The 17,917-nt window shown below is 39.1% G+C and overlaps 1 protein-coding gene across 4 annotated transcripts in view; it reads right to left on the bottom strand.

Moving 5' to 3' along the window:
* LOC121860756 (tubulin alpha-1C chain-like) overlaps positions 1 to 6,585 on the bottom strand; it is a 49,888-nt gene extending 43,303 nt beyond the window's left edge. For 2 of the 4 annotated variants that reach the window (XR_006087924.1, XM_042358102.1), the window contains exons 1-2: positions 6,412 to 6,585; positions 1,105 to 1,327 (exon numbers count right to left, since the gene is read on the bottom strand). Coding sequence is in view for 1 of the 4 variants with exons in the window: in XM_042358102.1 (XP_042214036.1) it covers positions 1,105 to 1,327; positions 6,412 to 6,426 (238 nt within the window). In the remaining 3 variants the exon portion in view is untranslated. The remainder of the gene's footprint in view (positions 1 to 1,104; positions 1,328 to 6,411) is intronic. The other 2 variants (XR_006087926.1, XR_006087927.1) reach the window with 1 other exon arrangement.
* Between the last annotated feature and the right edge of the window lie 11,332 nt (positions 6,586 to 17,917).

The raw sequence follows: 17,917 nt of genomic DNA, 5'->3' as shown, positions 1-17,917 counted from the left end.
GTGCTAGTGTACTCTTGAGCACTTCGTTACTGTTGCTGTACGATTGTTGTGTTACTATAGTGATTTGGAAACGTTGTAGCATGACCTGGGAACGTTGTAGCATGACCTGGGAACGTTGTAGCATGACCTGACCCAACACAAAAGACTCTTAATACTCACGTAACAACTGGTTCACCATTTCACTGGTGTTCCTCGCCTCTCATGCATACACCAGCTGTCTTTTCACCCACCAATAAGAATGTTTTCTGTCACAACCGCTGGTGTAGAGGGACGGACTTACACACACACACATATTTGACATATACACACACACACACACACATATATGATATGCATACACACACACACATATTGGACATATACACACACACACACACATATTTGACATACATACACACATACACACATATTTGACATACATACACACACATATTTGACATACACACACACACACACACACATATTGGACACACATACACACACGCACATAAAACGATTTTCATACCTAGGAGAGTATACAGGGAGAGTAGGTGAGTAGTAGTGGTGATGATGGTGGTAGTAGTGGTGATGATGGTGGTAGTAGTGGTGATGGTAGTAGTGGTGATGGTAGTAGTGGTGATGGTGGTAGTGGTGATGGTGGTAGTAGTGGTGGTGAGCAGGACAGAGAAAGACCTTCCCTCGTCCACTAACATAACCAAGTAAATACACTGCTAACTTTAGAATTAATGACTCGGTTAACTCATAAATCTATACCGCAGAGGTAATAGATCTACCAGCTTATAGTGGTGCCGTGTTGTAGGGCTTGCCGTTGCGTATCTTCCTCATTAAGTCACTTCTATCCAGAGCTGTGATTGGCTACAAGAGTCATTTCATGCAACTGGAGTCATTAGGAGTAGTGGTGATACAACTGGAGTCTTTATCATTACTGGTGTTAAAGCTAGAGTCTTATTGAGCCACCCACTGACCACACCTTCCCGGCAATAACATAAAAAATATATTTATCATAAACAAAAAAACATTCTCCAGCCAACACGGAAAGTAACTGCTTTATATTATGGCAGGTGAAGTTAATTACCAAAAGAAGGTCAAACTGAAGGTACTCACCCACCACCGTAGGCTCGAGATCAACGAAGACTGCCCTGGGGACGTGTTTCCCCGTCCTGGTCTCGCTGAAAAAGGTGTTGAAGGAGTCGTCACCGTAGCCAATGGTTTCGTCCAGGGGCATCATACCGTCGGGTTGGATCCCGTGTTCCAGGCAGTACAGCTCCCAGCATGCGTTGCCCATCTGTACCCCAGCCTGACCCACGTGGATACTGATGCATTCTCGCTGTGGTTAGGGAACAAAGATATGGTTGTTAGAGAGAGAGAGAGAGAGAGAGAGAGAGAGAGAGAGAGAGAGAGAGAGAGAGAGAGAGAGAGACATCACATCAACATCAGAACTCACACATCATCGTCAAGATACATCGATGGCTTTTGTGGCCTGCTGTATAACCTTGACCTTGCTCTACATGTAGCCCAAATCTGACACACATACACTCACACAAAAACAAAACAAAACAGTAAAACCAGGCAACAAAAACTCGAGAAATATGACACCCACATCAAGCCTAAACTAACACTCAAGAACTCAGATCTGACAGAAATAAACACCCGCCTTTATATCACCAATACTTTAGGGTTTTTTTATTTCAATAAATACATCACGCAAAGCACAAGTTTACTCTCCTGGGAACCAATAAGGTGAGAAAAATACTACCACGGACCCATTCACTAATACTAAGCCGCGCCGGTCCACTTCTAACTCACCTAAATGTCTCCACTTATTTTTTTCTTATATAGTATAGTCAAGGTCTTATAGGTCGTCCTAGAGAGAGAAATGAACCCTCACGGAGTAAGAGTTTCACTGTTGGATATACGAATATAGGGATTCTTAATACGGTATATTACGAAGATGAATGGACTGTACTGGCTTAGTTACACTGTCGCCAGCTTAAGATGCAATGGCGTTGGCTTAGATACACTGTCGTCAGTTTAGATACACTGTTATCAGTTTAGATACACTGTCGTCAGGCTAGAGGCAGCAACGTTAGGAGAGGAAGGAGCTGGGAACATTAATAAATAATGGCCGGGAACGTATCGACTCAATAACGCCAAACTATTGATCGATAAAGCCTGTTGAGTCACGCTGTTCTGGTGGCTCATGTGTGGTGGTATGACGAACAAGTGTGTGTGATGAACAATTGGTGCGATGATGAACAAGTGCGTGTGATGAACATGTGGTGCTATGATGAACTAGTGTGGTGATAATGAACGTGTGCTATATCATGATAAACACGCATTTGTGTGTGTGTGTGGTATTAAACATTTGAGACAGTCAGCCTGAACATACCATTACCAGGAATTGTATTATTTACTTGTCACGAATTAAATTAACAGTATACCTGAATGTTTATCTCCCAGGTGTTTAATTAGTGGTTTAGTAATTACTGATTCAATGACGTTAACTTGAAATTATATACTGTACTTACAAACGAGTTAATATATATTTTGTTTAATTTAATGAGTTATATAACACTGAAGGATGATTGGAAGACTATAAACTAGGAACAAAGATGTATTGTTATATCGCTCTTGTGTATTTTATTTTCTCTGAATAAAGTATTAGCCCTTTTCCGTCTACTACTACTTTACTACTCTCCGTCCACACCACAGCAGGGTATGTCATAGTGATAATTCAATAATGTGTAAAATAATGTACTGTGCAAGTAAAATAAAGACTGCTTTGATTGAGTGATTTAATGGTTAAAATCCCTGTTTCGGTTGTCTGGGAAAAATGTATACGCAGTCACAGATTCTTGCGGTGACCATGCGAATGCTTGTATTACAACAATATTGTCCTCACTTGTTGATGTGCGAGGTCTCCCACAAGTCACGAAAATGTTGCCACTGTAATGCAAGCATTTATACAATCTCCACAGAAATCTGTAAAGCACCGGAGACAAAACTCCTCTAGCGCCTCAACAGTTGGTGCCCACATGACCCACCAAGACTCGAGTTATCGGTGTTTACAGTAATCACATACCGACCATGGATTAGCTTAATAGGGGCCTGAGGCACAGATCAACTTGGGGCCCCCTACCCTCAAGGTGTACAGTACATACATATATATATATATATATATATATATATATATATATATATATATATATATATATATATATATATATATATATATATCAAGAACAAAATATACCAAAATTTATCAATGATTTCATCAATATTAAGCTTCAGCAAAATAACACATTCAATGTTCATAACAGACAGAAAATTGAGAAGTTGCTAGGACATCGTTGAACGAAGTTCATGTTTTATATGCTTCAACTTCGAGAATGTTTGGATTTGGGGGCCCCTTAGAGTCGGGGGGCCTGAGGCCAGTGCCTCATGGTTAATCCAGCCCTGATAGTGACGTCATATCCAATATTATTACCTGGTGAATTTAACTATCATGCGTGAGGAGCGTGTTACTGGGAGTGTTCACCGCGTGCTTCAGCCATTCCGATAGTGCTCGTGACGTGTACATTTGTTGTGATTGTTCACTTACTAAATCAACTTTCTTCCAATAAGTCGATATATACGTGATCACCATCCGAGCTTTGGGTATTGATTAACGGTATCGGAAGCCCATGTTACTACTGTTCTTCCCTGCACTTTCTCTGCCGACCTGACATCTTGAATGACGTGAACCTTTATCTTGTTTATCACACTTGCTACTTGGTGGGGGGTCCGACAAACTATACACAAACACTGGTCACCCGGCTTGTCTACACGCCAAATAATTGTACATAACGTGTTCTCTGGCAATTTCACCCGCTGCATCAATTAGTTCACAAGATGGCCAATGTTTCGAGAAAAAACACAGCTGACCAATTCATTATTTTTCTAAACAGAAGACGACCTGAATCTGACCCATCAGACTAGGCAGGGGGGGGAGGGCACACGAATCCAGGTAAAAAAGTCACAGGTAAAAAAGTCACAGAAAAAAAGTCACAGGAAAAAAGAAAAGTTAACTATCGAATTCTCACATTTTTAAGGTTAATATGTCAATCAGTTTCAGTAACCTAACCTAACCTAACCAAACCTTTATTACCGGCCACCATAAATTAATTGTGACTTTTTTTCCTGACTTTTTTTCCTAGCCAAAATTGTGACTTTTTTCTGTGACTTTTTTTCCTGTGACTTTATTACCGGCCACCGGGCACACACTGTACTGCTGTGGGAAGTCGACCTGAAGTTACGTGGTCGATAATACCATTAGGTGATGGTCATGTGGGCCACCTTAGGTGCTATAGAGGAGTTCAGATGACAGTTTGTAGAGTTTACGATTTTATGCCCAGATATCATGAATAATTTTTCCATGATTTTGGCTGTACTCAAGTTATGTCGGAAACTCGGGTTTAACATCGCTGGGGTTAGATGTGAGAAGGTTGTAGTCCAGTGTGACCTTACTGAACATGATAGATTTTCTTCGGGTACTTCTGCAACCAACACTGAACCCATGGGAGATGGCCCTCACTAGACCTCTTGAGAGACCAATTAGTCGTAATTAATGCAGCTTAATCACAGCAGACGTGTATGAAATACTCAGTGAAGGTAACGTACCTATGTCTCCGCCAAAATTTCCATGTCGAAGAGGAACCACAACTCTGGTACACTGTATAATAAGAATTAAAAACGTCGATTCTCGAGAAGAAATTATTTTAGATTAGCAGTTATATTATGCCACCACACAGAAACATTTCATACGGACAGACGGAAGATTAACCACCTCAGCTTATTTCACCTGAAGACTAATCAACCTAACGCGAACCTAACTAATCCCACCCCTTCCTCCAGGTACAGTTAAGATGTTTAATCTTTAGGTGACATAAGCAGATGAGGATAATCTTCAAGAAATTCAAAATATGTAATATGTGTCCTAAGTTCAAAGAATAAAATAAAAGGTTTTGAACATGTTATGCAGTTAGTCTATGAACGGTGATTGTATTGTGTACTGCATGTCGGCTAAGGTGGAGTACACAGCCTCCCAACCCCCATCGTACACTACTTCAACATTTACTACAGCTACCTTCCTAAATTTTAAATGGTTGTTGTCTAGACTCCCTAGAGAATGTACTTAAAGACGCCCTGAAATAGAGGAGTAACAAAAATCAGCAACTATGTAAAAGAACCTACATCCCCTGTTATGGGCAGAATCTTACAAAGCTTGTTTTGTGTTTTTTATGGTATCGCCAGGAAGGGACGAAGGAGGTACGAGTACTGTATCATAAAAACAATAATTATGTCGAGGGGGAGGAGGGGATTTTCAAGGCCCGGGGTAAAACTGAATTAAACTGTTAATTTATATTTTCGGGTACCTTGTACGATTATGTATTTATGCATATTATCTTTAAGCGTTTTTATATCCCACACACACACCAGTAACACAGACAAGATCAATAAAGCGAACATTATCTCCAGTATTTAAAATTTGCTAAACATCGATTATTATTATCGGTCTGACGGACTCCCTGACACAAATAAGTTGCAGGTTATCATTAGTTTCCATGAGCTCTGCACACACGAGCTCTGCACACACAAGCGCGCGCACACACACACACACACACACACATGCATATATACATATCTCTAATGGCAAGATAGCCGACTTATTAAGATTTTATCCACTTTTTTTTTGCACTTAGTACTATATCAGTTCTCATTTACAGAACCAAATACGCAATGTGCTTGAATACTTCTCACGGAAATATAAATAACAAAGTGTGAGGCCAGACATACTGCCTCACACGCCTGTACTCACGCATTTGTGAATAAGTTACCCTTTATGTATAGAACTAAACGAATAATGTAATTGAAATACTGTGTAACATTCAGTGCCATAATATCCTGACAACGGGGGTTAATTATTATGTCCCGTTGTAAACTACTCTGTAATCCTTTTGCGCTACCGCTCACAGGATGTGTGGGGTGCACAATAAAGTAGCCGCTGTAAGCGGCAAAATCAATATATATATATATATATATATATATATATATATATATATATATATATATATATATATATATATATATATATATATATATATACAGAACAAACACTATCTGACCACATTACAGTAACATTGTATAACAGATAAAGAAAAGTCCACCAAATCAAAATATTGTACGTTAAAAATCTATAACTATTTTCAATACTTAAAAGTAGCCAACATACATATGAAATAATACGGAATATTTAATAAATATCAAATTGCATGCTCCTAATGGACAGTTCAATACAAGGCCAGTGAATTACTAGTTATATTACAGGTACTGTACATGTATATACAAAGCAACCAACATCTCTTTACTCACCCCTCCGCTGACCATTTTGCTGACAGTGGTGTTTCTCTTCTAAACGCAAATAAACGACGAGGCTTATTTGTAAATTTAATGGAAATACAAAGCGCCGGTGAGAGGGCTGGAGCGCACTTGTCAATGGGTGAGCACTCCGCTGACTGGCGACTGACGTGTTGTGAAACTTGTGAGACTCACCTGCCTACCATATCTCTTCCTCCTCACCGCGCTCTCCACCAATCACACAGCACCGCCAACAACCTTCCACCAATCAATGACGACCAGAGAAATGTAGGTGGGGCTCATATGGCAAGAAGCTGCATATTTGCACCAGTTCCTTGTAAACATAAAGCATTCTTGATTTATAACTCGTTTCCCAAAATGTTTCCGGATGATTCCCGTTAATGAGCAAATATATGTTTTTACATCATTAGCCTGCATCTGTGTTACGGAGGTACAATAAATAGAACATGCAATGAGAAACTAAATTACCACTAATATTGTTGTACAAAAATAGTCCCCTCTCTCTCCTCGGTTACAACTAATAAGGTGTATATTTGTTCTAGATTCCGTGGATACTTGCCCCAGTTCTGGAATGAAGTAAGACACCTATTAACCATGCAACGCGACTAGTAATATTCTTACACGAAAATGAAGCAATATGGCAGTATGATCAACAGTTCCCCAGTGCCGACTTACAGCGCTACAGGTTGCAGGTTGGCGCTGTAATTCTTTAATGTAGCTTCCAGGAATTTCGCAAACTATTTTTCTTAGAAACTACGTCAACGAATTTCTAGTACGATGTTATGTGTGTGTTGTTTGCAATTTTTTTTAACAAATAATAGTTAAATTAATTTCCACGAATATTGAATAAATTATTCGTTCGAGCGTCTACACTCTACAGGAACTCAGTTACTACTGTATAGTATTCGGAAACGTAACGTTGATTCAAAGAATTTACTAGTTTTCAAGAAGAAAAGTAGAACGTTGTCTGGCTGAATAATGATTCCTTCTAGTCATATACAGATACCAGATTATGTACTGTACCCATAAAAGTGTATGTAGTAGGTAATCTTAAATATCTTGTAGTGGATACCTCCCCTACTAACGCTGTTTGTCGCTGAGTAGCCGACCCCGCGAATTCTCCCCAATGTATGCCTCGTGGTCTAGGTCAACCAGTGCCGCCTTACATGACGGAGGTCAACTATTAAGCCACGCCTACCTCCGCTATATAAGACCTGACCTCGTGGTGACCTACCTCTTTCTACCTACTGCCGCATCAAGTAACACCATCTCCTCTGCTCCTGCCTGGCGGCCCTCGCTCCCGCCGGCGAGCATGGCGACCCACAAGCTGGTCCTCCTCTGAGCATCCTCACCAACCAACTCTCTCTACATCACGCTTGTAACCACGCTGCCACTTCCCAGCACCAAGCTGCACTGTACATCCAATACAATATGTATACAGTGAACACATTGTGAGTTTCCTTTCTCCATCCCATCCTGAGTGTGAACCATCATCTCGTACCCCACAATCTCACACCGATGAAATAAAAACAAGAGGCCTGGCACTGATCTCTCACACTTGTGACACGCTGGTTTCTTACCCTTGAGACACTGGTCTCTCACACTTGTGACACACTGGTCTCTCACCCTTGTGAGGCACTGGTCTCTCACCCTTGAGACACTGGTCTCACACTTGTGAGACAGTGGTCTCTCACCCTTGTGAGGCACTGGTCTCTCACCCTTGAGACACTGGTCTCTCACACTTGTGACACACTGGTCTCTCACCCTTGTGAGGCACTGGTCTCTCACCCTTGAGACACTGGTCTCTCACACTTGTGACACACTGGTCTCTCACCCTTGAAACACTGGTCTCTCACACTTGTGAGACAGTGGTCTCACACTTGCGAGACACTGGTATCACCCTTGTGAGACAATGGTCTCTCACACTTGAGACTGGTTTCTCACATTTATGAGACATCAGTCTCTCACACTTGTGAGACACAGTCTCTCAGACTTGAGACACTGGTCTGACACAAAAGTATCCTCACTCACTCAATGTGGACCAGGAGACTCACAACAGGTTTAGTTATAAACGAGAAAAGCCGAAAGACAAGATTGTGTATGCTTCCTAACCTGGTTAATCCGGCCATGGCTATATCACATAGATATGATTAACTATTAACATGGGTACTTAATAGACTAATTGACATTGACTAAGTTTATTGACTAATAAACTTAGGGTAATTAAATAGAACTAACCAGTGAGCGAAATTGATTGAAAAAAATATGAAAACACCAGATTTCCACTGTTATAGTTTGTGGAAATATATTAAAAATTGGATATTTTAACAATAAACGTTACTTAACATTTGTGGGTATGAAAAACAGACCTAACAGAAATAACTTACTTTGATTTGGTGAAATTTGAGGCATTTTCTGGACATGAGATGATACGGCCGCATCGACACTATGCACCCCGGGCGGCGGAGTGATTTACTGTGTTGGCGGGTTCCACAATAAATGATTATCATAACAGAACTCACTGAAGAAAATAATGTAAGAAAATAAACAGTCTCTATGTAAAGGAACAATGCCGTGATATTTAAACAATTGAAGGGTTTCGTTGTCTTTACCCTCTAAATTCACAAATTATGTCCATGTAAGATCGGCAACAACCTTCACACGACATGCTGAAAAACAAACTGCGCTGGGAAAAGCCCCTCAGCAGATCGCAGACTCATTACCACCCACAAGATAAAATAGTGTGCGCCTAGGCGCCTAATTATCTATGAAGCGAAAAATTTTCACAATATATGATTGTCATATCAGAAATCACTGATGAAAATATTGTATGAAAATAAACAGTAATAAAAATAGCTCACTCACTGGTTAATCCTATATATTAACCAAACTTAGAATAAAATCTTACCTATATAATTATGATCACACAACTGGACTGAGCGAGTTACAGCTCCCAAAGTCGGATGACGACTGTGGGAGGAGTGGGGCCTACTGGCCCCTCTCTCCATGAATGGGACAGGGACAATCAGGGTTAGGATGTGAACCGATCATGTGTCTACTAAAATCCAAGCTCAGCCGCAAAAGCACGCCATATATAATATTATAGCAGGGTGTTTATACTTATCTTTGGAATAATATAAGAGGATTTTTCCTCCCTAAGTTCTTTGTGTCCTAAATGGGCAAAGGGCAAAGGGGCAAGGGTTCAAGCCCTCCTTGAGCCTTACCTGTGCATGTGCCTGGAGAGGAAATAGAGACAAACGCGACCTATCAGCACAGCTGACGGTAGGAAACTGATGGACAGCGGAACTCCAGCCACACTTTGGTACTTTCTGGAAACTTCCCTTACAAGATCATGCAGTGTGTTTCAGAGATGCCACGATGTCTGCTACCACTTCCACATATTATTTACCTAGCCTATGGAACCCTAGTTTAATGTGACATAAACATTACCAATTAGCATATGACAAGGGATGACGGGAATTTATGTCAATCGCCATAAAGAGGTTAATGATGCAATTTGCGTCACCAATGGAAATACTGTACTGTAGTACAGTAAGTCCAAGTTTAACATTGCCCCCAAGAACGTTGTTTCGTTATAACATTGCTACTCTTTAGATACCTATGATTTGGACAACGTCCCGCTGATTCGGGACTACTTTGTACAGGGCATCACCCTCTCTTACCCAGTCAGAGCAGGAGGTGGAGCCATCCTCCTCCTCTCCACTACCCACCACACACTCGCTCCATCTCCTCTCATCAGGGAGTACAATACAAAATGATTTAGTTTATTTACCTTTTTGGATGTATAATATATACTATTTTCTATAAAATTCCATTGAATTTATATATGTAACGTATTTTATGGGGCAAAGGGAGACTGGGGAACGGAACTCCGGAACTCCTGTATTTTATCTATTTCTTATGGGGAAAATTTATTCCGTTAACGTCGTAGTTTTCAAGAACAAAACCACAACGTTAAGCGAGGACTTACTGTACAGTACTCCCTCTTTATCGACGGGGGTTACGTTCTGTAAACGGCCGTCGATAAAGAAACCGTCGATACCGTGATGGTTGCGTAATTTTTCTAACTATTATTAGCATATGTTGAATAAATGTACCTTTAAGCATTAATGCGTTTCCTTTACACATAACCTTAAATAATAGTGTATAAATAATAATATAATAAGTGGACAAAAATACTAGCAAACTTACCATTTAATTTATTGAAGTGAACATCGGTCCTTACAGTAAACAATACAGTATATACAGTATATACAAGTGTGATGATTGAGGCTTATTAAAAGCCTGACCAGTCAGATGAGTATGATTAGTCAAGGTCTGCATCTTCTTGAGGGGTGTGGGCAGGTACTCCGTCTTATTGTTGTGAGGTGCCGGCAGCTTCTACGTCTTGTTGTTGTTGTGAGGTGTCGGCAGGTTCGGCGATGGCAGGCACTCGGCGACTGAAGAAGTTGGTGATGGTGGTCTGTGCTTTCTTGCTTCTCATTTCCCCCTGCAGTTCTATATATGGCAACATAACATTTTCAATAGCTCTCTTTGCTTTAAGGGACCTATCAAGGGAGGGATCAATGTCATAGAGACGAGCAGAGAGGGCCTTACTCATTCTTATCACTTCACCAAGATTATCTAAAGTTAAGTTCTTATTTTCATCATCACTCACTTCATCGTCTGTTTCATCCTGCAGCTCCACTAATTGTTCTAGTTCATCACTTGTAAATGGGTCCCCAACATTTCCCAATAACTCTTCTTGCACCTCTGCCGCTGTTAGGTCAGAGAACCCTTCACCTCCAACTTCATTTGCCATAGTTATTATGTTGCGTAACTGAGGCTCGGCTGTTGGGAACCCTGTGAATGTTGGGACAATTTCAGGCCACAATTTTTTCCAACATGATCGGACACAGTTCTGCGACAGTTCATTGTGGCTTTCAGCGATGAAGTTTATGCACTGTGCAATATCAAATTTCTTCCACATTTCTCTGGGTGTCACATCAGCATCCTTATCAAGGCACTCACGAATCATGCTGAAAGTCTTCTCTGCATATTTAGCCTTAAACACGACAATGACTCCCTGGTCCATTGGCTGGATGATGGAGGTGGTGTTTTTTGGCAGGAAAACCACCTCAATGTTGGGGTGGGCAGTCTTGAGTTCTTCAGAGTGGCCAGGGCAATTATCTAGACATAATACCACTTTGAACTCCATGCCAAGTTCATCCAGATAATTTTTCACCTCTCTAGCAAAGCAGTTTTTCAGCCAATCCACGCACAAATCAGATGTCATCCACGCTTTCTTGTTGTTCCTGTAGAAAACTGGTAGCAAGTTCATGTTTTTATTTTTGAGAGCCCGAGGTCGTGCGGCAGTGTATAACAACATGGGCTTAATCATATGCCCTGCCGCATTCCCACATAGCATCACTGTCACTCGGTCCTTCGCAACTTTAAATCCAGGGGCACTTTTTTCCTCTTTAGAGATGTAGGTTCGGCGTGGCATCTTCTTCCACCATAGGCCTGTCTCATCAGCATTAAAAACTTGTTCCGGCCTATAACCCTTTTGTGCTATGTGGTTAGCAAACTCTGCAGGGTATGCTTCCCCTGCCACAGTGTCTGCTGATGCTGCTTCGCCAGTCACTTTTATATTATGCAGCCCATAACGATGTCTGAATTTCTCAAACCATCCTTTGCTAGCTGCAAATTTTTTCAAATTGTCACCATCACCATCACCCTGATCATCACCATCACCATCACCAACACCATGATCATCACTTTTAGAAAACCTATCATAAAGTTCCTTAGCTTTCTGCCTAATAAATTTCGAGTCAAGTGGTATGCGGCGGCGGTTTAGGTCCTCTATCCAAATGTTCAGTGCTTTTTCCATTTTAATGAGGGCATCATCACGCACATGGCTTGTCACTTTTGATGTCACTGGTGCACTTGAAGCTAAAGCGTGCTTCAGATCCTTTGCACGTCGTTTAATTCCACGCACACTGGATTCGTTGAGCCCAAAGTGGCGGCCAACAGCTGCATAGCTCATACCGCTGTCGAGTTGTTTCAGCACTTCATTCTTCTCATTCAGCGTCAGCACTCGTCTTGCCCTCTTAGGTGTAGATCCAGAGGGAGCAGCAGGTCGTTTGGGAGGCATAGTGATATAAGTTCATGTGATGAACCACCAGCAAAAGTTGAAAATCAAAGACTGTTGCCCACTCGGCTTGGCTGATGTTTGTGTTCAGGGAAGGCGGGCCGCGGGTAGGCGCTAGTCACGCCACTAGTGCCGCCTAGCGGCGAAAGTACAAACAAGGCCCGCGGAGTTCAAATAAAGCCAAAATAAAAATCCCGGCTAAATAATCCGTCGATAATCGAAACCGCCGATAAAAAATCCGTCGATAAAGAGGGAGTACTGTACTACCCAATGATTTGATGCGATTTGCGTCATGATGCACGAGATGGTTAAGAAGCAAAAGGTAAATGCAATCCCCGAGGTTGTGCACGCAAAGAAAGTATCCTAGCTGAGTAAGTCAAATGGCTTTCACAATGATTAAAAGCCCTAGAGACCCCCACACTAAGACAACAAGAATATGTAATCTGTGCACTTTTGATTAATTAATTTCCATTGTAATTATTCTGGGGCTTTCTAATAGCAGTATATAATATGTCCCAAACATAGTGCTATTTGTACAGTGATACAGTATTTAAAAAATCTAAATAAATGTGAATTGTTCAAACTTTACTTAAAAAACAAAACAAAAAATGATTTGTGGGTTGTGGACATATACAGTTTACCCGAGCAGGAGGTCCAAATGTGCTGTATTTTAAGAGACAAACAGATAAACCCTGGACTGCTCTTTGATGTAGTGTTTGATTACATAGCTCAGCATATGCATAGCAGAACCTATATCCAGCTTGCCTTAGCATGTTATGCAAATGGATGAAAATTTGTACACAGCCTTCAGCCTGATGTGTTAAAATTAGAAATATGGATTTGAGAAAAAAACTAAATTTCAAAATATGTTTTGTTATATGCACTGTACATGGTAACAGGAAGAGAAATTACAAATAGCAATGACTAGATAAATAAATGAACACATCTTTTGAGGAAATTAAAAAAAAAAAAAAATGAAAATTGATTATTTAACCTTAAAATATTTCAATAAAATTTGGCAATAAAAATATTATTATGAATAATGCTATATGACTGACACAATGAGTATACAGTATAAAATTCATTCTATTGAATAATACCATGATCTTATCAGCTGATACGAAAAGTCAAAAAATAAGAAGTCCTAACCTATGTCATGAATCCAAAGGCATACAAAATTTCCAAGTTTTCATTTAGACAATCACACATGTTCACTGTGAGTGATTATTGTTAGCAACAGGTTTAGGTAATACAGTACTCTAACATCAAAATATGACAATGACATAATCAAATGAACATCTTCACAACAGGTGATCTGACACACAGGACTGGTCAAGTACACTCTTATGTAGTCAAAATACTACAGTTATAGATATTAATGGAATATTTTCATATACATATTAATATTTATTGGTGGCAACTCAATATCTGATAATGTGACAATACTATACCTCAATATTATACTGCCCTGTCTTGACAAATGGAAAGAAATTTATAAAATATTTTAAATCACTACTACGTGCATTAGATAAACTTGTTAACTGTAAGGAGCAAGTTACACACGCTGGTAAATAATTGTAGCAGTATTAACAGCTTAAAACTGCCATTCTGACAACCTGTACACTCAGACTACCCGCATAATCTGACCACTTTACTGTACTGTAATTACATCCCCATTACATACATTCACTTATATTCTGCAGCCCATATAGTACTGTGAAATCCAACCATTTCAAGATTACCAGCATTACAGAGCTCACCTCATCTTTGTCATGTATTGTGCAGGACCTCTACTGTATTATGCACATGTTGTGTGTGCATCTCATAATGTTTGTGTGATTGGTGTGACCATCTGTTCCTGCATTGGATCCTGTACAAGACAATTTGTTAAACACTAATGTAAAAAGAGAGATTCACCTGAACCAGCTTTTTACCCTGTAACCTGAATACAGCTCCTCCCCGACTTACGACCGCCCGCACTTACGACCTGCCTCAGTCGTACCAAAATTTTGTCAAATTACGTATTATCGAGTCCCAACATCAGTACACAGACAAAATTTTCATTTTAATGGCTTGCAATCTTAAAAGTGAGAGTTTTGTGGTGGTGAGAAGAAAAAGAGACACCCATTTTAGATTTTCTATGTACGTATTATTTAAGCATTTTCGACTTACGACCTGGATTTGGGTCCCTTACCCCGTCGTAAGTCGGGGAGGAGCTGTACATGTAAAGTCACCTGCTGTACGGTATAACTACATACAGTATTGGTGTTAACGTTAACTTTGTGAAGATTACTGTCAAAAGGACGTGTTGTCAACATGAGTAAAAATATTGAATTCATATTCTTGATTCCTGAGCGAGCTCCAAAAGTATCGAAAACTATTTTGTGTGAGACAATATGACAAATGGATGAAGGATTTTGACAATCCTACTGGGACAACAGGAGTCGTGGTGTTCACTTTGAAATTCATCAGACCCCACCATGAAGATACTTTTTGGAGCGAGTGGACATGAACTACCTATTTTTCATAAAATTTTAATTAAATTTTATTCCACATCATTTCAGTACTGTGGCCTTTTGTTTTAAATGGAAATGTGATTGTACCAATACCTCTTCTCTATTCACACCTCCAGGCATCAGTCCCTTGAGTGGTCTCATCATGTATTTTACTTTATCATGAAACACAGGAGAGCTTATGAGAAACTATCTTATGCTCCACTGCTCATAACTCAGTAAATAATTATATGCTTCCTTTCCTTTATCATGACACAGCAGAATACAGAAGATAACCTTTACACATAAGCTCAACTACCAAAAGTTTGCAAGAGTCTTTCTAGTACAATAGCAGATGGCACTTTGGTTACTGCAAGACAAATGACATACAGCCCTCTCGAGTGGCCAGGGTGTGAGAGCTCAAGCAGTATCTATCTTAATTGTAAAGTGAATGATTATCTTTCATATACGTACAGTATTGTAGATTGTAGTGAATGTATACATTTACATTCAATAAAATCATAGAACACTGAAGAAAAAATATAGATGTATAGTATTGACAAATAGATTGAGTATATATAATATTACAGCATATGTGTGTCAAAAGAGTAGCACTGATATGTAATCCATACAAAATATATACAGCTTAATCATGATATTCTTGTCATATTCACCTTTATACAGTATGTATATATATATATATATATATATATATATATATATATATATATATATATATATATATATATATATATATATATATATATATATATATATATATATATATATATATATATATATATATAAAATCATTGAGGGGTTAAGCAGGACTAAAGCTAGATTATAATGGCAGAATGGGCATTACTAACTCAAGTGCTACATTATGCTGGGACATATCACTTGGTGTTACTCAATACATCTTACATAGTTTATAGAGCATCAAATATATTTGCGATTCAAATTCCATAGTCTCTCCTCGACTTACGACTGGATTCCGTTCCGACGACCAGGTCGTAAGTCGAAAAGGCGAAAATAATACTATACATAGAAATTCTAAAATGAAATACAGTATACAGTAAAAGTAATCAATAATGAAAAATGAATGAAGTGTTATTGTGCACTTGCCTTTAATGTAGTCAGCTGAATGCACACAGGGCCTCAATAATTTTTTAATTAAGCATGGAGACTACATTAATTGGATGAAGCAGAGGAGACAGGGCCATCGTTTGTCAGGGTTGTCGTAAGTCAAATATGTCGTAAGTCGGGGAGAGACTGTATATCATCTCTACATGCATTGTGCATATAGTTGTTGACTTTCATTAGCAAGGATATACTGTACAATATATGCACAAAAAATGGAATGCAATTGAACATGGAATTTCCACCAATGATGGCCGCCATTTTAAGGGTTAATGAACAGATACAGGAGTTGAATCTACAGATGATTGATATATGCACTGACCTACCAGATAAAGGTCAAACTTAACTTAGGAACAAGTAACATACAACAAAAGCTCAAAAATTAAAATACCTGTAGTTCATATACATATCTTGCAAACTGTCCAAATTACCAGGTGAATGAATGAATAATAAAGTGTGAGTATTTTACAGCTATTTCTTCCTCGACTGGTTAATACCATAACACATTTAGGATTATACTGTATGTTATGGTTAGGAGCCACAAGCTGGGTGGTGAATGGCAGATATAATTTCATAGCCAATACATAATACTGTAGGATTCTTTATTTTCAATGTACAGCCATGAACAAAAGTCCAGTCGCCTCCTCTGCTGCTCCACGAACCCCAAGATTCAGACTCGTGAACCCAAAGCAGTACGCACTGATGCACTACTCTGTCTATAAATACTTCGGATATACAAGTCTGAATCTCAGGGTTCATGGAGCAGCAGAAGAGGTGGCAGGACTTTTGTTTCTGACTGTACAATACTGTAGTTGATAAGAAAATAACTTGGACTGTGGTTTATTTTCAAAGTTATTATACCTATAAAGCCAAAATTAGCATTAATTATATTTATTTCATTATTCTATTAGAAATTATTAAAGTAAATGGGTGTGTTGCAGTCATGAGTGTGTGTGTTACTCTGCATCAACTCACTTGCTGGCCACTACTAATGGCTCCAGCTTATCTACCACTTGTATTTATTCCACACAACGATGTAGAAAATAATTATCAATATTGTTAAAATCCTGTATTTCAGTAGGTAATATTATTAAATTATCACACTAAACATGGACTGACTTTCAATATCATCTCCTGAGACTTACAGGTATACAAGGTATTTCATTCACTTGATAACTATCTGTAACTTGTGATATAAGTATTTCACTTAAGAGTTTACAAATTTAACATTAAAGAACCCTGGGTTTTATCTGTACATACTCTATACTGCACTTTCTATGACTTATAACAGTATATAAACACTCCTATACTCATCCCTCTTTGGTAGTGCTGTATTGTATATTCACCTAAACAAATTCAGTAGAGACATGGATAGGAGTGACCAAACTAGAGAATAAACTACACAAAATTTTCAAGAGCAAATAAATCCTAAGTGTATAGTGTATACTGTATCTATGTGGACCACAAAAACGTCTTAGGTATTTTTTTATAAACTGAAAAAAAAGTAAATAGTTACAGTTACCATAGAGCACAATTCTTCAGCAAATATTACCAAGTATTCCCATTGGGATTTCAGTAGAATACAGTACTAGTGTCTCGAGAGGTGACTGGTCAAATAAACCCAAGCCCTAAAAAACTTTAACCTAACTTGACTATCTGAATTGGAGTCCCAGGTCTAAAGGGTACAAATCTTAATGGTTCGGCTACACCTTATCAG

Source organism: Homarus americanus, unplaced genomic scaffold (genome assembly GCF_018991925.1).
Source record: "Homarus americanus isolate GMGI-L3 unplaced genomic scaffold, GMGI_Hamer_2.0 scaffold23617, whole genome shotgun sequence".
NCBI classification, from domain to species: domain Eukaryota; kingdom Metazoa; phylum Arthropoda; class Malacostraca; order Decapoda; family Nephropidae; genus Homarus; species Homarus americanus.
Note: the sequence above shows the minus strand (reverse complement) of the source record. Positions and strands in the feature narration are given on the sequence as shown.